Source organism: Pempheris klunzingeri, chromosome 9 (assembly GCF_042242105.1).
Source record: "Pempheris klunzingeri isolate RE-2024b chromosome 9, fPemKlu1.hap1, whole genome shotgun sequence".
Taxonomy (NCBI): domain Eukaryota; kingdom Metazoa; phylum Chordata; class Actinopteri; order Acropomatiformes; family Pempheridae; genus Pempheris; species Pempheris klunzingeri.
In genome coordinates this window covers 15,703,283-15,728,319 of record NC_092020.1, presented here as the reverse complement: position 1 = coordinate 15,728,319, position 25,037 = coordinate 15,703,283, and the positions used below count along the sequence as shown (strand labels likewise).

Below are 25,037 nucleotides of genomic sequence, written 5' to 3'. Positions count from 1 at the left end.
TTGATTAACTGTCCAGTCACGACCTGACATTGTTGGTTATTGTCACGTAGTCACTATTTTTGTTTCCAGATTAATAAAGGAAGTGTTGTGAAAAATAGAATTTATACATTTAAGCAGAAGATAGAGGATAGAAGATAAGAAGACATGTGCCCCCTCCAGTTAAATGGTCATGATGCCCCTTGCTATGGACCCCCTATATCCTCTAGGGTGAGTAAAATAAGCTCCTGAATCTGGATGTTTCTGGAATCATCCTGTTCTACAAACCATTTATAATATGTTGAAGAGTAAATGAGACGATTCAGGATGAGCAGAAGGCCCACCAACACTGTGGTCAGCCGGTTTCAGTGAGTTGTAGTTTCTGCTTCAAGATCTTGGACAATCCTTCTGGCAGATTCTAAATTACGCTGAATAAAGCCTGATGGCATGCGCGTCAGAAATTTCCTGTCCAGAAATCTGGTTTTACTGGCAACAAAAAGAAGTATCTGTCATGTGGACCTTCAGCGCCTTGGTCCTCCTACATTACCATCTAGTGCAATACCAGAGTAGCAGGCAGATGACTTCACTCAAAGAGTTTCAGCAAAGTCATCTGCTTGCTACTTTAATACTTTACTTAAGAGTAGGCCAGAATGATCTCCTGTTAATTAAAAATGTTTCTGTCAAAGAGCCACAAACTGATGCTGGCTAGGTCCTTTCCCAAATGCTTGAAAAGCCTGTTCACTTCCTCCTGTGATCCATCAATGCAAAATCACAAGCAAGTCACCATTACGACTCTCACTGCTGCTTACTGTAATTTATAAACTGTACAGTGAGAACGGCAATGTACCAAGAGGCAGGCGCTCCCTTCAGCAACTCCATCGAGTGTGAGTTTGGAATCAGAGGCGTGTGCAGCCAACCTGAAGTTTCTGCTGCTTCAGGGCATGTAGGACATTAGCCACTGCAGCACTGTGTTGGTCATCGTGCAACTCATGGTTCATAATGCCAAACAGACTTCTGCAAGAGATTAGCCTCGAGAGAAATTGTATAGAACTTGCTTGTTGTTGTTGGCATGCTCATGTTCTCTCATGAACAATTCCCTCTCCGGTATCATACAGCCAAAATACAAACTGGGTGGCGTATGCTCAAATCCCTCCAGCACTATATGCATAATCATTTGGTACAGTTACACACCCTGCTCAAGTAAGAGATTAACAACGTGAGTTATACATGGTTATCAGTGCGGTGCTGTAATTTCCAGGACAGTTTCTCTCAAGGTTAATTTCTAGAAGACAAACTTCTTCTATTGACTTTATAGTATAAAATAAGGAATTAGCCTTTATCCCTCAGTGAGCCTGAAAACAATCTGCTGTTGCTGACAGTGGTCCTGAGTTTGGAAAAACATTTCTCATCAAGCTGCTGGCTGTAGTGGCGAGGAGAATTAAAATCCATCTGCAACATTATCTTTTCTATCAACAGCTCCACTTTATGTTGTTTGGGTTAGTGCTGGTTTTCATTTTGCATGAAGCAGTTTTGATTTTCAATGCTGCTGTGGTCTTGTTTTTCCAATATCTTTTTGTTTTTTTGTTGCCTTTATACACATGCGCAAACCACATTTAATCTGTAGGTTTTTATGTTAATTCAAACATCATTTATTGGATGTTCAGTAGCCTTAAAAATCATCACGGTTTACTGAGGACAGAGATCTTTAAATGTGGAGGGTCAATAAATTAGTAGGCAGGAGAAATTAACATTTAGAATCCCATTAACAGAAGGCTGAAAACGAAGTGTCTCTGTTCAGAGAAATTAAAGGCTTTTAGATGGAATAGAACAAACTGAATAGAATAGAATAGAACAAAGAGAACAGAATAGAATAGGACAGAACAAACACAATGAAATAGAATTGAGCACAGAGGATAAAGTGGTAGAAAAAGAGAAGGTAACAAACACAATAGAACCAATACAATATGATAAAATACAATACAATAGGACAGACACAGTACAACAATAACTGCCACACAGTGCAGTAGATGAGCCTGTGTCATACACACAAATAGCTCAGTAGCTGTATTAGAGAAGCTCAGGTCACCGCAGAGAAAATTAAGCCTCACCAGGATACAGATTGTTGCTGTGGCTTACACTCACCACACACACTATGATTGTAACTCACTCACACATTAACACATACACAATAAAACTGCATAAAAAAAAAAAAAAACACAGCGAGAGGTCGAGCTGCGACCGATGTGGAGCGAACCGTTCACAGCGTCTGTGGAGCCCACTCTGAGTTCACCTGGTGAAATTCTAGTGTAACACAGACTGACTGGAGCTTCCTAATTATCGCTAGTGTTTTGTGCTGCTCTGAGCTTTCAAGGGACATAAGTGATTCACTGAAAATTAGGAAGTGAAACCTTGTAGACGCGTGTTCTTATGTTGTGTGACAAGCTAAGCAGCGCATGTTCAGTCCACCTGACAAGAGCTTGGGGAGGCTTTTCTTTGCTGAGGACTGAGGCCTTTGAGTCATACTCCGGGGAAACAATTGTGTCATTTCCTCAAATGCCACAGGCGCCTACAAAGTGCATTATGAAATGCATGATACTGCTATACTTTTCATTCACTTTCCTTTGTCAACCCCCTAGCCACAGCTGCAGCTAAAAAATTCAGCTCGCCACTCCTCCACTTTATCTCACCCCGTTTGCCTGATAATAAGCAGGGACATGTCTTCAGAGGATGAAAATTTTCGGTGTTTCATCTTCTCTTTTGTGCAAATGCTCCGTCACCCCATGCATACACTTCAGACTGTCTACAACATCCTCGGGCAAAATATCCGTGTGTCGAGACTGATAGTTGAGCTTCATCTTGTCCTCTGTTTTTACAACCTTACAGCTAGACAACAGCATCTCCAGCCCTCCTCCATCAGCCTCTCTCCCTCGCCATTTGGTGTAGCCCTGAGTTATGTTTTAGAAGGTTATTTCAGTGTTTTTACAAGACATTTCTATTTATAATGAGTTGTGAGTCATTTCGGTCCATCCACAAAAAAACAAAAAACACCAGAACTTTTTTTTTGGACAAGGCTGTTCAAGACATTTCCAAAAGGCATCAAATAGAGCTCAAGAGTCAGAAAGGATTGTAATGTCTGTATCACCGTGTTACAGGTTTGCCTCAGTATTACCTCTGTGACGGCTTGTCTTACTGCTGAGATATTAATGCCAGGGTTTGACATGGTATCAATATATCCAATTAAGTTTTGTTGAGGTTGTACTTATATAGAGATAAAACTACCATAAAAACAACTTAAAGGAACAGTTGGCTTTCTGTGTTCACTTTCTTGCTGAGAGTAGGTTAGTTGGTACCACACCCTTTTCTGTAATGTATACTAACTACCATGCTAAAGCTAGCCGTCTATTAGCCATAAAGCCATCATAAAGGTTGATAACAGGGCGTAACACCTACCATAGCTCTGTCAAAGGGTGAAGTTAAAAACAACTGTTCCAACCAGCACATTCAAAGCTCATTCATTAACATGTTACATCTCATTTTCTTAACCTATGCTAAAAGTGCTAAAATGAAAAATGATAACTTGTGGCTTTATAGGATGCTATTTCATGTGCCGTGACTTCAGAGACACGAGGAAATTGCTTTTAGCCTTTGGTTTTTCAGTGGAGGAAACAAATAATACATGACGTGTTAATCAATTAGCTTTAAAGGTGCTGGTGAGTGGTTCAGATTCAGGCTAAGTTTTATGCTAAGCTAAGCTAAGCTAAGGCAGCTACATGTTGAGCGGACAAACATAAGAGTGGCAGCAAACTTCTCATCTAGCACTCAGCAAGAAAGCAAATAGGTGTGTTTGCCAAAATATGTCATTTCTTTGGCTAGCTGTTGAAAATAACTCTTGCCCTGGGAAATACGTTTTCTCAGGGCAAGTCTCAATTTAAGGCCCACTTACTTTTGTCTTTCATGCTTCTTTTTTCTTTCATGGAAAAGATCATGAAATGCGGGAAGTGGAGCATTTGGCTAGTTTGTAACTACCTATGATAGTAAAATGTAGAATGTACATAAAAATATGACATAAGTGTTACTCATTTATAAAATATTGCTTGAAAACTGCACAAAAGTGTCGTTAAAAGAGAAAAAAGTTAAAAGATCAACTGTGATTACTTTCATCTGGGTTCACAGGCACGGTTTCAATGGGTTTCACCCATTTGAGAGTGGAAATGTTCAAAAACTTTTGAGAAAACCTCTTCACGCTCTGTTGACTCTTAAACCATCCCTCCTGATTATATGATCTAACACTTCGATCTCCCTCTCCTCCCCCTGGGATCCTACCCTACCTGGTAGAAGGCTCTGAGGTGTCGATTTAAAATCGAAAAGTTCTGGACTCTCAGCATTTGATCATCTCTCTCGCTGTCGTACAGCCGCTCCACCTTGGGGTTTGGGTCTCTGGGACGAACACAGAAAAGACACAGCAGTGAATTTACTGCGGCTTGATCAAACAGCAAAGCACCGTGTCTCTCCAGATGAGAAATCCTTATGCAATGGTGCGTTTAAGGAGAGAGTGAATGAAATTTTAATGAGACTGAGAGACAGACGGTGAGAGTCCACATGCAATTATTTGTTGAAATAACTCAGCTTAGGTCAGGCCAAATTAATCAGCAAACACTGACTAAGATCTTGTCTTGCCAGAGAAAAGTATTTATTCTGCTGAAATTTGCACATGAAGATAAGAAATACAGCGGAGATAACTAACTGGCTGGCATGTATGCAGAACCCTCATTTCATGATTCACTGGAAATTTGTGTCAAATATGAATTGGCCGTACATTTATGCAATCCTTTCACACATGTCGGAGAACAATGTGAGGTTACAAAAGGGAGTGGGATGAATTCAATCTTATGCAAGTAATGAACCAAACTAAGAGTCTATAGCCTTGCTAGCAGGTCTGTGAGGCTGTGGGCCTTCTTAGATAAAGCAAGGCTTTGAGCTGAATGTTCACAGACTGATGTTATGAAGGTACGTTTACCACATGCACCATTTTGGTTTAGGTTTGGTTTGGGGCTGACATTAGTTATGCTGTTATTTTAACAAAAAATTGGGAAAATAAGAAATTTGACCTGATCACGACACTAGATTACATGTCAGGGGATCACCAGTGATCGCAAATTGTTCCAAGGAGGATCTGAATGTGTTGACCACATTTCATGAAAATCCATCGTTGAGATAGTTCAGTCTGGATCGAAGTGGAAGACCGACTGACTGACAGACTGAAAAGCAAGTCATTACTTATTTAATGGTTTTGAATGCGTCACTCAAGATTGGGTCTTTCAGTTTAATTCGAGAATGGGTTGTGGGCCCATTTCCACATATTTGTCTTGTTAATAAAAGCCAAGGCCACTTTTTTTTGCAACTGACTGCAGGGTTAACCAAATTTTTTTTTTTTCCAAAAATGGCTGAAAATTTGATCGTTAGACTGTTGTGTTTTTATTTTTAAATTGCAGATTGACTGCGAATGTCCTAGTATCCCTCGTTCCCTTGTCTAGTGGTCACTTCTATGGAGTGCTGCAGGAATTAGTCCTAAAACCTGTTAGCATTTCTGCATGTTAGGTTCCCTAGGTCTCAAAGTCAATGGGTTTTTTGAATGAATTTTTGGTTAGATGCTTTATATAAGGTCTGTGTTTAACACAAATTGAAGATATTTTCACATTTTGTCCTTTGACATAAAATAGATCAGCACATATCCCACTCATGAATTTAGAAGATTTTACATGTCTTGAAAAAGGTAGTATTAACAACTGGCTAAATGAGACTGCAGACATTGTTGGTGATGCCAAATACAGACACTCACTAGTCCGCCTTTACTGGCTCAAGTTGTGTTTATGTTCACGTTCTTGCACAATTTTCTTCTTCTTGCCACAGATCTTATTTTCTGCGATAATTCAAAATTCATAGGAAAAATCCCATTGAATTTTTGTTGAGAGAACCAGGATGATGCTAACTTCAGGCTTGGCCTACACAAAAATGTCATCCATGCAGCCAGTGTAATACAGCCAGTGTATGGCTGCAAGGCAATGAAGCAAGAAAATCTTTATCTTACATGACCCTCATGATCTCATTGAGGAAAATCCCATTGGTCAGCTTCATGTAACGATTACGGGCACTCTGGGAAATTGAGTTTACTTCCATGTACTGGCTGTATAGCGGGACGCCGTCGTCCCTCTTCACCATGTTCTCAAATAGCTGAACCTGTGAGAGACAGAGAGGGATTGTGCTGTGGATGAGTGTGTACCAGGAGCTGGACAAAAACAAGGTAGACAAAGACAGGAGCAGAAAGTAGGTACAGAGCGAGAGAGAGAGAGAGAGACAAGGAGGGAGAAGGAGAAGTGCAAACATTTTCACGCAGGAAGCTACTTGAGTCGGTGCACCTGTCTGGACAGGTGGGATCTGTGCTCTCACACTGGGAAGCACTTCACAGTGACAGGCAGCCAAGCAGGACTGCAGCCAAGGTCTCTCTCTCTGCTAAGAAGAGCCGTGCCAATGCAAACTGCAATATAATGAGGTTTATTCCCACCTGCACCTTCTAAAATCTGCACTGTCTGTAAACAGAGTAACAAGCTCGAGTTGGTTCAGCTGATAAGGTGAGGCAGAGCTGCTCGAGACCCTGGGCGACAGGCTAAACAGGGTGGCGGAGCGGCTACAGTGGACGTCCTTCAGCATATGTGAAGCAGGGTGAAAGCTCCTGTGTCAGTGAATAACCACCCTGCAGAAGTGCCCCTGAGCAGATACTAAACCTCTGACAGCTGCAGGCACCCTGTTGAACCTGACCTCTGACCCCCTCTTTGAAAGAGAACTACACTAATGAGAATTATGCCACAAGGTTCAGCACAGTATCGCAACATATCGTAAATACTGTTCATCGACCAGAAGGAGAAAAAAAATCCCCTGGGGCTGATTGGTTTCCCATGTGGAAACCCCAGCTGGAAATTCAGTCTGTTCCAAACTCAACAAACCCTCCACAGATTTTACTGAGCCTATATTCTCTTGAATACTCAGTAGATAACTTCGTATTATTTTCAAATCAGAAACAGCCCAAGGACACGGAAGTTTCAAGGCTAGAAGAAAAAAAGCTGGTCATTTAGAGGCAGGGGAAGCTACCAAAAGGAGAAGTGGGGTGTTTGTTTTGCTGTACACACTGGCAAGAAAAACAGTATCTATTGTTTGCTGTTTATTCAACAACTACTTTTATATTTATGTGTGTGAAAAACACTGTGAAGTAGAGAGCCCTAACATATATAACGCCATAAGTATTTGTGACTGTAAATAATGTAGGTTTTACAACAGAACAAGTGACTGTCCAATTTCTACAGTTTCTAAACTAGTTTTACTCTGCCTGTAGAAATGATGACCTTTTCTCTAGCTGACAGTGACAAATTATATGAAATGACGTACCCATTGCACCAACGCACTTTCCATGAATTCTTCTATTATCTCCATGATGTTAGAGTCCATTGTTGTGGTAGGAGAGCTGTGAAACACTACATAAGATAACTAATTAAAATGAGGATTTTACGCAGTATAGTGTATCACCGCTATGTTTGTAATGAATCAAAGAGAGAGAGTTCATCTTTCGTCAAGTAGAGTAGTTTGACATTTCTGCGGCCCTCCCCTCCCTCCACCTCTCTGTCTCTTCCTCTCTGACTCTGTGACAGTTAGTTTCATTGCAAAACCACACCGGAATTTTCAAAACGTACATGCATTTTTTTTTTTTTTTTTTTTTTTTCTTGAGCTGACATCTTCACACGTCCTCCACACATCGACTAGCCCACACGGAGATCTTCACAGACACTATATGACTGAGAATATGCAAAAAATGACAAACCGTTCATTGAGTTTTGAATGCAGAGATGAGTAATCTTGATTTGGGCGCTGGAAACGAGGGACCAATTTTCTGTTGTGCCCTTTAAACAATATGATTATAGATCCGAATGTTTATGTCCGACATATTTTCAGTGAAAGTCTTATGTTGGTACAAATGCCTGCATGGAAATATTTTTTTTACAACATAATTCTAAAGAACAACAACCAGGTCATTTTCATAGGAAACCACTGAGCCACTAAGTTATTTTCTCTCACTAACTTTATGATTTTTTCCTGAAATTGACGTTTTCTAACTGATCTCATTATTTCTCCAGCTCCTTATTAAAACGTTCATACCAAGCACTGTGCAGGAGCGACCTCTGGTGGTTTAACATTAAAATTCGACTATTTGAAAATCAGGTATTACTGCATTATTTCCATAACAAAATCACTGGGGGAAGTGTAACCAAGCAGCCTTACTTAATATGTTTCGGTGCTGCATTGCCTGTGCAGGGTAGGGTATTTTAAGAAATAATCCCCAGTACAATCTATGTCACTTTGTAGAGACTCACTGTAGGATAAAGGATAAACGTTTAATCTCAGAATCAAAACAATCTTTTTTCTTAAAGCGCAGTTATTCATTAATTTATTTCTAGTTTTTATTTGAATATTCACTGTTTTGTTAATTACAATACATAATCCTCTGTCTCCCACCGTGTTACTCTAATATTCATTATTGATTAAACCTGAAACCAAACTTTCAACTTGTGTTTTATCATCAAAAAACATCTGCAACCACTGAAAACATGTTTATCTGCTTGTTACGAATAAAATAACACATTCATCGACCCCATTCTGTGATAGAGTTTTATTTAAGAAGAATGAGCACACATGGGATATACCTGTAGCTAGGACAGATCACCATGATATATTCTTTGCAAATAAAAGCATTTAAAAACTGATTTGCTTTATAAAATAACTTCCAGCATATTTGCATCAGTGTGCTGTTTCAGAGTGTGCTCCTATGTGCTGTCAGTGCATGTTCATACTGCTTGTGCAGCAGTTCTGGGATTAACCACACCAGGATTATCAGATTGTTTCAGAGCTGCCAGAATAGACAAGATGACAGCTTCATATAGGGCACCACACTCACACACACACACGTATGCACACAAACACACACTTAATCCAACTCTCCTTGCTGAACTCAGATAACCCATGCTCAGGGAATTCGCTCCTCTATTATATTGCATGTACAAAAGGAAGCCGACACTACAAAGCAGTTAAAAACTTCTACCTTTAATATATAATTCATGTGCGTTGCCATTTTAACAGGTTCCTAAGCATTTCATTGCAGTTTAGAACAAACTCTACAGCTGTGAGATGAATAATACAGTGCAAATGGGACGAACTTTAGCATCTTGTGATTGTGACTTAGCAAAATTTGAGCCAAATGTCAAAACATGTTAAAAATGTCTGTGTGTGTGAACACATTTAAACTGCATGTACTCATCTAGTTACAACAAAAAGTCCTACACATCTCCTGAACAGATTATGTGGTGGTTACACATTCAAGAGGTCCTGCACAGAGGAGATGTTTGTTTTGGTGTCTTTGCAGGGCCTGAAAAGATTCCCTATGTGATGCCTTGTTTTGGCCATGTGCGAGGGAGCTGCGGCTGCTGCATTGGTGGAGCATAAATCAAGCCTAACATGTCAAAACCCAACAGGTATTCTACCCGCCACCAGCCAACTTACACAATCAAGAACCCTCAGACACACCCACCCCTGTATCCCTTCCTCCTTAGCTCTTTTTTTTTAAATTTTATTTTAAGAAGCAGGCTTCTCTCCTTCACCCTCAGGGGACACTTCGGTGGTGCTGGAGTCAACCTGCCCGAACTTTAGCATGGTGAGGACATTGGCTTTGATCTCCTCAATGGTTTCCTTCACATCCTTCTCCAGGAGATACCCCTCACTTTCGCCCTCTGGGTCCTCCAGAAGCATTGCTGCTTCCACAGCCGTCTGCAGGTAACGCAGGCTCACAAGCACCGAGAGCTGGACACAAAGAAGCAACAGAGATGCTGTGAAAACTGCATCTAAAATCACCAGATGAAATGGTCAAATGTCTTGATAGGCTCGCAAAAAATTAGTGCCTAAAGAAGAGCATCATAGTAAAAGCTTAATGAAAATGTAATCTTGACAACTTCTGGCTAAAATATGTTTAAAAAGAACATATTACTCTTAACTCTATGTGTGTATATACATATGTTAACTCTTATGGTGACTGTACAAAACATATTCTGTGTATGTGTGTGTGTGTGTGTGTGTGTGTGTGTGTGTGTGTGTGTGTGTTGGAGGGGATTTCACACACAATCTTAACCTTGAGGTTAAATGTTGAGATTAAGGTTAGAGTTGACTATCCTGTAGTCTATCTATCATTGAAATCCAAAAACTTGAGAGAAAATAACATTGCTGTCCAAATAAAGCAAAACAAATTAGGTGAGACAAAGTCAGTGCTGTATAAAATATTTGTAGTTTTCCTCTTTCTTTTGTTTGATTTTGGGCTAAACAATTCAAAGCAGGTTCTGGCTTTTGCTTTAAAATCGGACGTGATCTACAACTCAGCACATGGCCTTGTTATTTCTTTACATGGAATCAGTTCATGCAATGGTGGACTAGAAAAACCACCATACTGAGCTGCTGCATTTAAAAGCGTATATTGCTCGAGTAGCTGTAGGCAGTGTGTAACGATTCAGTGTATGTATGAGTGTCCTGCTCCAGCCTGAGGTCTTCTTTCTTATTTGAAGAGAATGTGCTGGGCCATCAATACTGTTATTTGTCAAAGGAGTGAAAGTGCATGTTTAATTAAAAGACAGAAATCAATATGTGCAAATGTGTTTTCTTTTTTGTTGGTTGTCATGGCAGTCTCTGCATCAGAAGGCAATCGTTGCTTAAAATTCTTTGGGTTTTGTGTGTGTTTGTGTCTGTGTGATTGCATAATTTTGGAAAAAATGTGGTAAAAACTTCTCCCACACTGTGACAGCTTCTCGGAGGAGCAAACATCACATCATTTTAAATATTCAGTTAAAAACAAAATCACATCAATGAACACTCTGTGGCTTGGATAGTTACTGTATTTCCTCCATTTTACCACAATTTAGAACAACTAAAGAGTTTCTTTGTGTGCCATCATGTATCCCACCTGTATTAAGATGATTGACAGCACACCAGGACCAGTTGAATTCATCAACTGCATGTAGTGTTCGATGAGAGCCTGCCTACAGCCACGGCTGTACAGGTTGAGCTCCTCTGATTGGTACTCATAGCTGTGGTGGGCACTGTTATCCGTCAGTTGGTACTGCAGGCAAGGGCGAGGGGAGGCGGGGTTACAGCAACTGAAAGGAACAGCATCCAGCAGGTAACGGCCGTCCACGTTACTCCGGATACGACTGAAGACAGAGGAGACAGAGGAGGGAGTGATGGTGAGAAAACAGATGATAGAAACAGATGAGAAAAGAGTAGAAATGGGAGAAGAGTATGAGGAAATGAAGGAGGGAAGAGATGTTAGAAGCAACATTCATTCAATGGGAGGTAACGCACAGAAAATGTTCAATTCAGACAGTTTAAGGGCCTGACTTTTAGGTCAATACACACTTAACATCAGTGAAAAAATGAGCGGTGCCCCCATACAAGTGTCACCATGTCATAACCTTTCTGTTTACCCATTCCTTCTGACTTATTTCATCTTTGACCAACCTTTCTCTGCTTGCTTCATCACCAACCTTTCCATCCATACTTTTCAAAACTAAAGGCCAGATCTATTTTTAATTCACTCTTCCACTACCTTCACATCATTCTGTGCCTCCCGGCGTCCCTCCATACTTCCTCTATGACAGATTGTTTGACCTTTTTGGATATGAAGTCTACTTATCTGTCACTCATCCAGACCTGTATTTCCTTTTCTTCTCAGTCCTGTATCATCAGTCCAGCTTCTTCACTTTCTAGTTTATCATCTCACCTCCCTGCATCTCATTTGCCCATCAGTGTCATGTGATTCACTCACTCCTTGACGTCCTTGGAGGTGTAGTCCAGGTATCTGTTGCTGACCCACTGAACTTCAAACCAATCCTTGAAGTTGTTGTTTCCACAACAGTGAAACTCCATCTGCAGACGATCGATGGTCTCTTTCTGAAAACAGCGGCCAGGCACGTCTGTGTCCTTGTAGAAGCGAATACCATTCCTCAGGCCAACCTGACAATGGAGAGAAAAAAGTGAAAGGGCTGAGCTGAGGAGGGTGGGGGGGTGGGGGATGGGGCGTTATCTGATTGAACCTGAATTTTCTAGAATGGTTTAACTGTATGTCAAAAATGCAGCTGTTTACTGTTTCTGTCTAATTTTTTCTAAAATGATGTTTGGTTTGGTTAAATTCTTCCACAATGCCAGAGAATTGTGATTATTTCATTTTTCATTTTTAGGGCTGATTTTCTCTTTTCAGTGCTATATTTCAACAAGGGTGAGAGCTTTAATATTCACTATTGTTGGTTAAATGTTTTGCTTAAAGATGACAGAAAATGTTTTCTGTTTTCTTAAATACTGATAGATGCACACATAGATTTGCTCTGATTTTCTTATTCTTCTTTGCAACAAGTGCCCAATTTGCCCCAAACTCCACTGTTTTAGACAGTTAGCTGCCTCTTTGAGCCACAGTAACTTAGTGGGCAGCAGGTTTTGTTTTGTGTTTTCTTTGAGGATCAGAAAACGCTATCCTGTTATGGGACAGATCTCTTTACCACACATTCATACTGACACCTACTCCATCACTTGACCCGCCACCCTGTAAACATTAACCATCCTAGTGATCCCACCTTCAGAGACTCCTCCAGTCGTCCCTGCAGGGCATAGCTGAGCACCACAACGGCGACGAGAAGGAAACAGATCAGTGCAGCTACAACAAACCAAGCCAGCAGGAAAACTTTCCATCGGGGGAAGCGGGCTGCGTCCAAGGAGTCCTGACACACACGACTGGCAACCCAGTTGGTGCCAATGGAGGCCAGGCCCACCATCATCAGGATGTTGGGCACCACGTGGATCTCCGAGTTTTCCATCACCTCAAGAAAGGAAGAACACAGTCAAAGATAACAGCAGCAGCGAGAGCAGCAGCCAACAACAGGCCACTTTGTCATTTCCTCTACCCACTTCAGCAGGTAATAATCCTGCATTTAATTAGCCTTATCTATTCTAAGAATGACCTGGGCTGCAAATAGATTCAATTAGCAGCTGATATACTGGATTCAAAGGCTACTATGGCAATATGCTGATTAATCTAAAACATTGACCTGGTTATAGCAAAAGTCAGTAATGGGCTGAGTTTATTACTGGCCAAGTTTTCAAAAGCCTGTCGGGCGTAACGCACCTTTGCCCCATTGTTGTTTTAAAATTACCCTTAAAGTACTGTCCTGCCTGCCCTGTCATTTCAGGCCCTGCCCCTTCCAACATAATCATCCTGTAATATCTATCCAGCCAACTGTGGTTTAGGATGAATAATCTCGGCCTCTTGATGCTCAGTCAGAGGAAATAATTTCTACTCCATGCTGAATAATAGGTATCGTAAATTATGTGTACAAGTTAAGTGCAAATCACACTGTCTAAATGACATATTTGTCTAACAAGTGCAAAAGAGGATTAAACTCTTATGAATCACTCTGCGAGATCCTTTAGTGTCCTGACACCATTTTGTCTGTGACAACATCTGAGCCATTTCTACTCTAACTCAATAACGCCTTCCTACACGGCTGAGAGATTATAGAATCTGGTTCTGTCACTGGAGATCAATAAACATCTGAATGCATGTGTTCATGGCCTGCAGCTTTCCTGTGCAGTCCACTGGATATCAATGCATCCTGCCTGTCCAAATCAATCAGTGATCAATCTAGCCCAATAACAAATGCACCAGGCTTTTAGATGCCATGACCTTCACCTGCTGGACATGTTACCTAAATTCAATGACTTGCGAAAAAAAATGTTGATTTCTTATAAAAGCATTTTAACACACTGCATTCTGATGACTTAACATGCATGAATGCACCTGAGTGTCACTGTGTGTATGTTTACCCTGGCATTTTGTGTGCTGCGTGTTTGTATTTGTGGATTAAACTGCTGAAGTTTGAATAAAAGTCACTGATAAGCAGCAGCACAGCAGACTCAGTAAACAACCACGAGCAAAGGCAAAGTCTGAGTATATAAACTCATGTTTGTGTAATTCATGACAGTTTGTCTAGACCTGGCCTTCAAGCTGACATTGCATTAATGTGTGTGTGTGTGTGTGTGTGTGTGTGTGTTTGTGTGTATGCAAGTGCATTTCCCTCTCTCTACCTCGGCCCTTCGGATCAGCTCTGTCTTAAGGTAAACACCCAGACAAAAGATGAAGGTCCCGCACATCACTGCCAGCCAGGACATCAGCCACAGGCCCTGGGCTAGACGCACCCGCCGCTGCTGGGTGAACTTCATCTTCAGCAGCATGGCTCAATACTGTCCACCGACCAACCCACAGGAGAGAAATATAAGAGAGAGGGAGCAGGAGAGACCAGGAAGGAGCTCAGTAAATTCTGGTCAAAAATGGAATGTCAACCCAGAGGAGGCCAGCTGCATGTGAAGAGACAAACCCAAAAGAAGTCACAATAGGGTGGTTTCAATGTTGCAGAAACACTGTGTTCAATGCAGGCCTTGCACTTGTTTGGTGAGTTATTAGCAGGTTGAGCTCATCTAAGTTGTTCCAGGTGGAGGGGATAAGCAGGTAGATCCCTTAGATGCTAAAGGACACAGTCGACCTCAGAGGATAATCCAAAAGCTTTCACTTGGACGCTGAAGTTGTCCCAAAAATATGATTTATATTCCAAATCAATGCAGCAAAATTGCAGAAAAATGCGAGAAAATTGTCAAATAATAAAATATAGACCAAAAGAGATATTCCGTTTTCCAGAAATGACCGGTTTCCCCTCAAGTTGATAGATCACACCGCTGTATTCCCCCCTTTCAAGCTGAAACCACAGATTTCTTCCTCTTGGTGTTAGTTTGTCTTTTGATGGCGCCCCTTTGGGTCTGTGCATTTGCGGCGCCCCCCTAAACCGCTGCATCCATGGTTGGAGGACACAGGGACTGGCCAAAGTCGAGAGTTTGGAGCCGTAATCCCCCAACAGAGACCTGGGATCCTATTAAAGTCCAGGGGCCAATGGGAAAGCAGGCCAATGTCTGATCAGCAAACTTGTTCTGATAGACACGTAGTATGGGAGGGAGGTACTGTGAGACTATTATGACAGGTGGACTTACCTGAAACCCATCAGCACAGGCTGAGCACTATGGATGTCTCAGAGACAGACTAGATGTCATAGAAACAGTTAGCTGAGGCTACATGGTAGCAATATCATGAGATGTGTGTGTGTGAGAAATGAGAAAGCAAAATAGTTTTAGTGAAGAGAAGGGGGAATTGAAACAGGCCCAAAAGTCCCCGGTTTGACCAACCACTGGCATGTATTCAGAGTTAAAAGTATTCGAAATACTTAGATAATTTACTTGAGTAAAAGTACTAATACCACAATATAGAAATAAATGTACTTGGATATTTAAAAGTAGTAGCATCAAACTGCAGAAAACTCCTCTCTGTGGCTTATATGTTATTATATATGCACATGACATAATAAGATTGTAAATACTGATGCATCAGTAAGCAGCATTTTAGCTGGTCCACTTGGAGCTATCTTTAACTACTTTACACTGTATACATTAAAGTACAGTAGTTTTTTGCAGTGGTTCCCAACCGAGGGGTCAGGCCCTTCTAAAGGGTCACAAGATATATCTGAGGGTTCATGAGAAGATTGATGTGAGAGAAAAGAAGAAAAAGTCCTCAGTCTGTATCGATTTTTGTATTTTTTTCTCATTTTAGCCAAGTGTGTGTGTATATATGTACCATATATTACTCATTTACCAACATTGTGTGGACATAAATCTGTTAACACTGATAACACAGAGAACAAAATGAAAATGATTAAATTTCAGAGTGAAGACTTGGTTTAGGGTCAGGTTTCACTTCCAGAAAATAAATGTAAGTGTTTACCTGTGATTACCTGTGGTGGAAACGCAACTCTGAGAGTGTGTGTGTGTGTGTGTGTGTGTGTGTGTGTGTGCCTGATTGCATGTATGTCCCTCTGAAATGTAGTGGAGCACAAGTGTAATGTAGCATAAAAAGGAAATACTCAAGTAAACTACAAGTACCTCAAAACTGTACTTAAGTACAACGCTTGAGTAAATGTCCTTATCCTTAGTTACTTTTAACTATTGCAGTGATCTCTTTAATGAACTCCTTCACTCGATTAACTAGTCACCGTACTGGCCTCCATCTAGTTTCATAGAATAGTCTCATCGAAGTAAACAAAGATGAAAAACTGCATTTAGAGTGTTTATGGCAGTATTTATTAGTCTTAAGTGTATATGTCTGTCTGATTAATGACAAAAAGAGAAATGAAGGCATCTCTGCCTTGGTTCACGTCGTGAAAATAGAGTATACCACATGTGATGTGATGAGATGTGATGTGATGTGATGTGAGACATTGCTTCCTTTAGGGCAGCCAACATGTCAACTGAGTCTATTGACTGAGTGACATAAAGTGAATATTGTTCCTAAAATAATATCTGATTTTGTTGTGGAGGCTGGTTAGGCCGAAGTTAGCTTGTGTAAAGTGAAAGTGAGACAATGGAGAGGAGAGCTGTGCTTGTATGGGATTATAAACACAGTGCAACTGGGAGGGAGGATGGTGGGGCTGGATCAATTGGATTAGACTGTTATTAAAAGTATTTATGACAGCTTGAGTCAGAGCTATAGCCTAGTTAGGTTGAAGCCAGTCTTGTGTTTCCAGCTCTTACAACACACCAAACAGAAAACTAAATGAAGCTCTAACCTCATATCACTGAGTTGTCAGTTAATGTTCATTTATCGCACCACCATTAATCACATTTCCAGAGATGTCTTTGAATAATGAGATTGATTGAGAGACTTGCCCATATTGACATAATGAGTAAACCTGGTCAGCCCTCTAGTGGCAGAGACGTCACTGCTGGTCAGTCCATCCAACATTTAAAGAATTAGAACTTAAATTAAGAACGTAATAGTGGATATTCAAAGAACCCAGCAAATAACAACATCAAATGTCTGCATTTGTTATATAAAGCGAGATAATTCTTTGCCATGTTTGAAGTTGACAGAACAAGAAATCATGAATAATGAACAGACGCCTGCAATCTGAGATCTCAGTTGAACTAATTCAAGACATTTAATTTTATTGGTAGAGCAGCCAATATGACACAGTTACACGTTGAATTGATGTAGACTCGATGTGGTCATAGTTGCCAAAGGCAGATGGTAAGTGTACACTGATGAGAGATGGGGGCTATACAGATTTAAATAACATTATTATGTTGCACTATTTCAAATCTATGTTGACACAACACCGTCACTTAATTACTTCATGCTCATAGCTTAAGGCATCTACTTCATAATATTTCACAAAGGCAGGGCCACCACATTTAATGTATCATATATACACATAGACAGAGTTAAATATTTACACAGATTTCTGCATGTACAGTCATAATTTTTACATTTTCTATTTACCTAAAATTATGTTTCATATAAATTAGTAAATCATTTTTTAATTGTCTTTGTCTTCTGCTTCCTACAGTTACAGTTTGAGTTATTCTTCACAAATATACAGTACAAACATTTAAGTCAAACACAAATGAGATTTTATCTGCATAGAATCTCCAGGTTGTACATCTATTTGGTTGAATTATTACTAATAAAATATCTTTTTTACTGCTGTTGACTAAACGTTTTTGATTAAAGATGACTATTACTGAAGTGTGTAAAAGCAGATGCATTGCTTTAAGAGGTAAGCAGAGCTCTCAGCTCTGTGCTGGATTTGACAAGGTTGTTCGCTTCATTCTTAATGTAACTACATTAGTCTTTGCCATTCAGCAAATAGCCACTTATTGAAACATACCAACAGCATAAAATCATAATCATCAAATCTTTTTTAAAGCTACCCTGATAAGAGGCTACAGAACTAACTTCCAGCCTGTTATTTTTAAGTGTACAGTTAACAGAAGTCCTTGATGTTTCCTACTTTTTTTAAATAACAAGTTTTTTCAAGTGTGGCTGTTGAGCAAACTACTGAAATGAAGAGCTGTTTCTGTGTCTAGGATGTATTCATCTTTAAAAGGGCTCGCTCACATCAACTTGATGTCTATTATCAGAGACAATAGTAGCTGAGTTTTTTGTTATATAACCTCTTCACAGTGACACCTATGTGAGCGCAGAGGCCATTTTGATTCTCCCTTTTTGGTTGCAGTGGCAAATGAAGCTTTATATACAGATGACATTTCGTGTGATCAACATGCTCTCTGTTAATTTGGGAGGATATTATAGGGTAACGGGGTATGGGAATAGACATAATACATGATAAATCATCAAAATTACCACTGAAATGGAAATACTGTCTATTTATAACGCATAGTTGGAAATAGCTATAATTACATTTATCTTCTCTATTACTGTTAGGTTAAACGTTTTTTGAGTGAGCTTTCGCAGTGTGTTAAAAATCAAATTTTATATTCTATTTTTATGTTTCAATATCATAGAAAACATGTATTTCTTTTCTTTCCCTCGACAGATTCTGGTTTACAAAATGCTTTGAGCACCTAAAAGCTCATTATGTACAAACCAAAAACTGACTTTCAGCTTCAGCAGAACTGTTATTTTGTGGATACAATGTCTGCATCTGACAGCAATGAAATATATGAATAAAATTAATATTTCAGTACAATAAGATAGGGATATACAGTACATTCATCTCGCCATGTTGTTCAGTGGCATTTTCAGTCTTCCACTTTGCCTATTTGTTCAGCTCCTCCCACCCACTCCTGGCCGTCCTGCTGCTCCTTCCCTCCGCCCGCCTCCGTATGGGCTTGCAGCTGCTGCATGAACTCATCCAGGATCTGCTGGGCTGACACAGAGGTCACATCCACAACGTCCTGCTCCAAAAGCGTTACCTTTACCCCTCCCTTCCCACCCCAGCTGTCACCTCCCACATGGGCCTGCTGAAGGTTTGGAGGGGTGTCAGTGTGGTTAGTGCCCAGGGGAAGCTGATCTTGGCTTTGGGGATAGAGGGGTTTCGGTCTGGCAGCATAGCTGGCGGCCATTTTCTTATAGATAGCCGTGCTGATGTCATCTACAGAGAAAGGTGGGCTTTGGCTGGATTCATGCTGGCCGGAGAGGCTGCCTTCAGTTCCTGTTGTCAACACCCCTTGTTTAAATGGCATGAAGGCTGTGACCCTCTGCGGACCGGCCTCTGATTTTGCCAGCCAATCAGGCGCTGCTTCGTCCACTTTAGGCGCATGTGATTGCTGGTCTGCTTGTGGAGAGGTGGCAGAGTGGCGGACTGGAGCAGACGTCATCAGAAACTTTTGTATGGCCTCAGGTGAATCAAAGTGCTTCTCCAGTAACTCCTTTATCAAGCATGGCACCTGAATGTGAGACACCAAACACAAACATTAATTCAATCCATACAAAAGAAAAAGAATCATCACTTCTCTCTGAGAGATTCCTTCTATAGGTCTCTTGCAAATCTCATTCCAACGTGATTACTTCAACAGTTTTGAAATACTTGTTTGACCTGCAGTGTCATTTGAGGGGTGGAGTCTCATCTCAGTTACAACACTGGTTCATGTCAATGTGGACGGAATTATTTTCTGGCACACATAAACAGATGATGAGGCACTATGCCCCAGAGCACACACATATAAAAGGCCCATGCCCCACGTTGCTCCTTTGCATCTCTTTAGTGACATCTTGTACATTAACCACACAAAGTGTGCTGATGTTAGTTGAAAGCTGCCAGCGGAGGAAAGTAAATTTACTCCAATGCTCTGATCATGAGTGGATTACCAGAAAGAAAGAAAGTTGGGGCTTTTACACGTCAAGGCCCAGAGGATTGTCTCAAAATCCGCCCAAATTTTACATTTAAAAACATGTGATGATCTTGTAAATGCACACATATGTAAAGGATTACACCAATGGTTTGCTGGTGTTTGTTAAAAAGAAGCAGTATCTGATTGTGGCTCCTTATTACAGCTTTCAGATGTTGAGCAGTTAGATTTATCTTGTCTCCAGGTTGAGAACCACTGGACCAAACTATACTTACTCTTATATACTTTAACTGTAACTCGCTAAACCTCAACCGGCTACAAAAGTTAAATACTCCTCACACATTGATTGCATTAGTATTGACAATCTAAAAATATAATAGTATATCAGTCACAGGAGACATTTTACTGCAGATCAAGTCCTTTTACTTGAATATAATTTTAATGCACTTTTACTTGTAATGAAGTATTTTAACATTTTTGCATTTGCACTTTTGAACTTAACTATCTTAAACATCCACACTGACAGTGTTCTTCCCAAATATTATGCAAAATACTCAATCAGGCACTTTACAAGCTATTATAGGAGACGTGTGGTGCAGATGATATATTTTATTTTTAAAGTGTAACCAATCTGCAAGCAAGTATATTATGATTGTAAGTTTGGGGTGGCTTATGTAAGCACTGTGCAGCTGTTTCACATAGGAAAAATAAAAACTAAATATAGGCTAATAAAAAAGAGATTATACTCAGCATCAGCAGTTCCTGTTAAGGAGCACGGGCTCCTTGATTTTCCAATAAGAAATGTTGATGCCACTTAAAAGTTTCTATATTTAGGGGGCCTCTGACCCCCTGGGTCCCTAAGCCTGTGCCTGGTAGGCATGTCTAATAATTCTTGCTCTAAAATAGATAGGTAGAGAGTTCCAGGCACACAAGAAATTGATTTTTCGGTGACTACTACTTTATCATCTTCACATCACTGTGAAAAGGCTAAAAGTGAAATTGACACGAATGCAAATGCAAACATACCTGTGTTTGAAATGCAGCAAACTGTAAAAATGGGGACACAGGATGATGTGGTTTCATAGCATTATATTTCAAATATTTAACCCACCTAACCTAGGATTAAAGAAGAATGATCCATTCCAATAATATATTTAGTAAAATGTTCTCTGTTGACATGTACTGTATGTGGAAGTGTGCATTAGTGTCCAGTAGATGGCACTATGCTCACATTAATGTTTTCCAGGGCTGCCATGGTCCTGTGGGCGTCCTCCAGCTCTGAACTAAGCTGGGACACACGGTTTAGTAGGTACTTCCTCTCACTGCTCAGGCTCTCTGACTGCACACACACACAAAGACATGCAATACGGTGACTTTTACATGAAAGAGACTCATGGTTTGTGAATGCAGAGAAACAATATCCCTCTTTTATCATTGTGCCCATGGTGTCCCTTATCTTATCTCCATGCAGGTTATCTCACCGCTATGTGCAGGTGTTCCCCCAGAAGGTTATTGGCCTGCTTGGTCCCAGCGTGGGTCTCTAGAAGGCTATAAGACACAGAGAACCATAAAACTTCAATGCTATAAGAGCCATTATTAGTATTTGTACATATGATTATATTTGATCCATGATTAGGGACAGTTGTTGGTCAGGCCAAGTGGCAGCCACACATACTCCTAACAACCAACACCAAACTGGAGCCAAGTGTGAGGAGACCAGTCACTCCAGTTGCTTCACTCTGTTGAGGAATGTGTGGTATGTGCCTGGTGGGCTGTAGCAGTTGTTAGGTGATAAATACAGGCTTGACAGGGCTCGGGTCAGGACAAGACTCTCACTTGTGAGGGTGAAGGGACAGGACAGATGCCATGAGTCCCTCTGTGTCTCTCCGTTGGACAGGAAAAGGGGTCACTGCAGAACCAGAATACCCACAGAAATACACAGGGGAGACTGCGTGGCCTTTATGCAGTATATCCCATGGATCAATTAATCCATAGAAACTGCTATGTAAAATCATAGGATAACTAAATGTTTTTTATTGATTACAGGTGGTTCTGCAGTCAATATGTGTGCACACGTCGTACCATTTCTATCTCATATATAAGTATGTTGTCCTGTGTACTACACAATTATACAATGTGTGGAAGGGATGTTTTCCTGTCCTATATAATCTTCTGTATATATTCATTACACAGGGTATAAGCAACATAAATACATCGTGCTTGTTGAATTTTGTTCTGCTTATGATCCCAAACCTTTTATATTTCTGCTTGACATGACCGAGCTCGTCCCTGGTCCTCTGCAACTCCGCCTCCAGGCTCTCGATGCAAACCACAGTCTGCAGCAAGTTCTGGTGAAGATCTGCATTCTCCTCCTGCAGCGCCCTGAACACAGAGGGATGATGGGAGATGGAGTTTTGTCACAGAATATGCTTATCCTAAAGACGTGTTGCCTTCTTGGGTCCAGAGCAATATTTCTAAGTGTTTGCTGTTTTAATATGCTATATTACATGAATGTATAGTAGGTATGAAAGTCAGTTATTTGGCAGTAATGATGTCAAGAACCATTCAAGGTGAAGCCTTCTCTCATATGCCTCCATTTTATGAATCTATTCATTATGCATGGTCAGGCATTTGGGTTTTTGGGTTGTTTATTTAAAAATTTGAACTATAAAAATCCATCCTTGGTGAAATGTTTTGTGTCGATTTAACTTTATTAATACAGATAAAGCTTAGGCAAAAATTATATGATATAAATAGCTCATGAAAAAGGGCTTTACAAATACTACAAAGATGGCTGCTACACAGTTTCTTTGCCAGTCAGCATTACTTTAGCTGTAGAGCTACAGGAATAGTGGAATAGTGTGGAAAGACTTCATCAGTGACGTGTGAATTATCTATCACATATAGGAGGGTGATAAATATGAGTTTGGTATCAAAACTAAGATTTGGTAGTTTAAAAGTTAAAAGTCCTTTTTCATTTGATGCTTAGGTTATTTTGGTGTGTCTCTCTTTTGTTTCTCTGTTACATATACTACAGACATAGACATGGTTATATAAATGGGTTCCATAACTACGCCTCTTCCTGTTAATGCAGGGGTGGAGGGAGAGAGGATGTTCATTAGTGTGATCAATAACCACTGACCCATAACAAGATAGACAGAGAGAGAACAGAATGAGAGACATGTATGAAAAGCTGTACTCAGATGTGAGGTGAGCAGACAGAAAGTACATTACACACTTACTGGAGATGGTCGGCATCATACAGTGTGTCCTAGACACAAAAAAAAGAAGGGAAGGATAGGATAACAATGAATAATTCTCATAAGATACAGTACACATTAGGTTATATATCATGTAGCACTAGCATAGTTGACTTTTCATATCCAGACATATTTGGGCAGTCTTGTTTCAGCACTTTACTCCAACACATTGAATTGAAAATGAATATCTTAGCAGTACTAGCAGTATCGCATTAGCACTTAACCTTAACTTGACCAAAAAAATTTTTAAAAAACTCAGTGAGACCGAAGCCTTCACTGTGACCACATGAAAAAAGCAGATTCTTACATGAGAGCAACGTGATACTTCCAACAGACTCACTCTGAGCTACAGTGAGAGATTTGTCTGACTGGACATGTGATGTCTATTGTGTTATTTTCTCTGCTTAACTGAGTTGATAAATCAGGTACTTTCAAAGGGAGCTTCCCCTAAAAGCTCTGGAATATCATCGGCTGCATTGCCGAAGAATGACTCAGCTTGCAATGCGTAGTGTTCGACACGTCCCACGCAGCCTATGACTCAGCTATGCTTCCTCTGCAAGAGAGGAGCAGAGAGATATCTTCCCTTCAGTGCAGTGCTATGCAGTGCTAACAACCACAACATATTTTTATACATCATACCTGCCCTTAAGGGTAGCATATGTCAGTAGAGAAGCCTATAACATTGTAATAATGACAAATGGAAATGTTTTAACCATGGTGTTATCAACCAAAACATGTTTTCAATCATGTCTCATGACTTTTCTAAACTGACATAAGGCCTGTGTGGTGTGCAACTGCAGTGATATTTCACTTTCAGATTCATGATTACAGGCTACAAAACACTATTCAACTAAACTCACCCTGTGTTGTTTAGAGTAGCCCGAATGTTGTGGTTGGTGCTGACCACTCTGCTCCGAGCTGAGACTGGTAGCTGTAGAGGCTGTGTCTCTGGCCCTGGATGAATCCGATTTTGTGGATGAAGACTCAGATCCGAGGCTTGGCCCGATGCCCTGGGCTGAGGATGGAGGCGAGCCGACTGGCCCTCCGAGCCCGGGGCCAGTGTGGGGCTGTTGAGGCTGAGGGTAGTACTGCGGATGCTGACTGGGGGGGGCAGAGGGCTGCTGTTTGCAGTGGTGCCGTTTGGGCTGGATGGGTTCAGGGCTGGTGCTGGTGCCATCTGTGAGGTGAGAGCCACATCTACCATATCTGTCGCCTGACACTGAGCCCCCTGTGGGCGATGGCCGCCTGTCTATACGGCTGCTTCCATGGTGAGCATTCTGGCCTGGAGACTGGGGGTAGTGATGAGGCGGGGGGCTACTGTGGTAGTTCTTAGCTGCATATGAGATCAGATTGTCAGGATTGGAGCAGTCCGAGTATTTCCGTGAGCTACTGCGAGCCGATTTTTCCTGCCTGCTGTGCTGTTTCGGATGCTGCTCCCTCTCCTCCCCTGATCTCAGTTTGTGCTTCTTAGGAGGGAGCTGAGGTTTGACTGGGCCCGGTGTTTGGGCCGGGGCTGGTGTCTTCCCATTGGTTTTATTATTGTTCACACCTAAGATGGTGAGATGTGATGGACTCATAACCTGTTTGGTAATCTCATCTAGAAAGGCTGAAAATTGCAGCTTTCCCTCTACAAAATTTGCCCTGGCCTGCTCTATCTCAGCTTGGGTGACCCCTCTCCCCTTCTGTCCACTGGGATCTTGTCCTTTGGACACTCTTGGGGACAGCACCTCCATCGACTTCGCCTTGCGAATGTCAGTTTGAGGCTCCTTGTTTTTGAGGATTCCTTTGCTGGGCAGCTGGCTGGAGGATATTGCTCTCTTGGGGCCTCTGGAGACCCCTAACATAATATCCTCCTCACTGAAAGCCAGACTTCGGTTCAAACTAGCTGTCTTATACAGAGGTCCATAGTTCATGTGAGGTACCCTGGTTTGTCTTCCTCCAGCATCACTTTCATTACTCTGCAGGAGAGCTTCATCACTT

General features: G+C 41.0%; 2 protein-coding genes across 2 annotated transcripts in view; both read right to left on the bottom strand.

Annotated features, from left to right (window-relative positions):
* Positions 1–7,478, bottom strand: part of ccdc88b (coiled-coil domain containing 88B) — a 39,830-nt gene extending 32,352 nt beyond the window's left edge. Inside the window, exons 1-3 of the mRNA XM_070836970.1 lie at positions 7,417–7,478; positions 6,065–6,213; positions 4,305–4,413 (exon numbers count right to left, since the gene is read on the bottom strand). Of these exons, the coding sequence (XP_070693071.1) occupies positions 4,305–4,413; positions 6,065–6,213; positions 7,417–7,476 (318 nt within the window). The 5' untranslated portion in view covers positions 7,477–7,478. The remainder of the gene's footprint in view (positions 1–4,304; positions 4,414–6,064; positions 6,214–7,416) is intronic.
* A 2,173-nt stretch (positions 7,479–9,651) lies between these two features.
* rom1b (retinal outer segment membrane protein 1b) lies at positions 9,652–14,340 on the bottom strand. The gene is made up of 5 exons (XM_070836409.1): positions 14,194–14,340; positions 12,687–12,929; positions 11,885–12,072; positions 11,024–11,270; positions 9,652–9,876 (listed from the first exon to the last, which is right to left on the bottom strand). Exons 1-5 carry the CDS (start codon positions 14,338–14,340, stop codon positions 9,652–9,654), a joined length of 1,050 nt encoding a protein of 349 aa, XP_070692510.1.
* Positions 14,341–25,037: the final 10,697 nt, after the last annotated feature.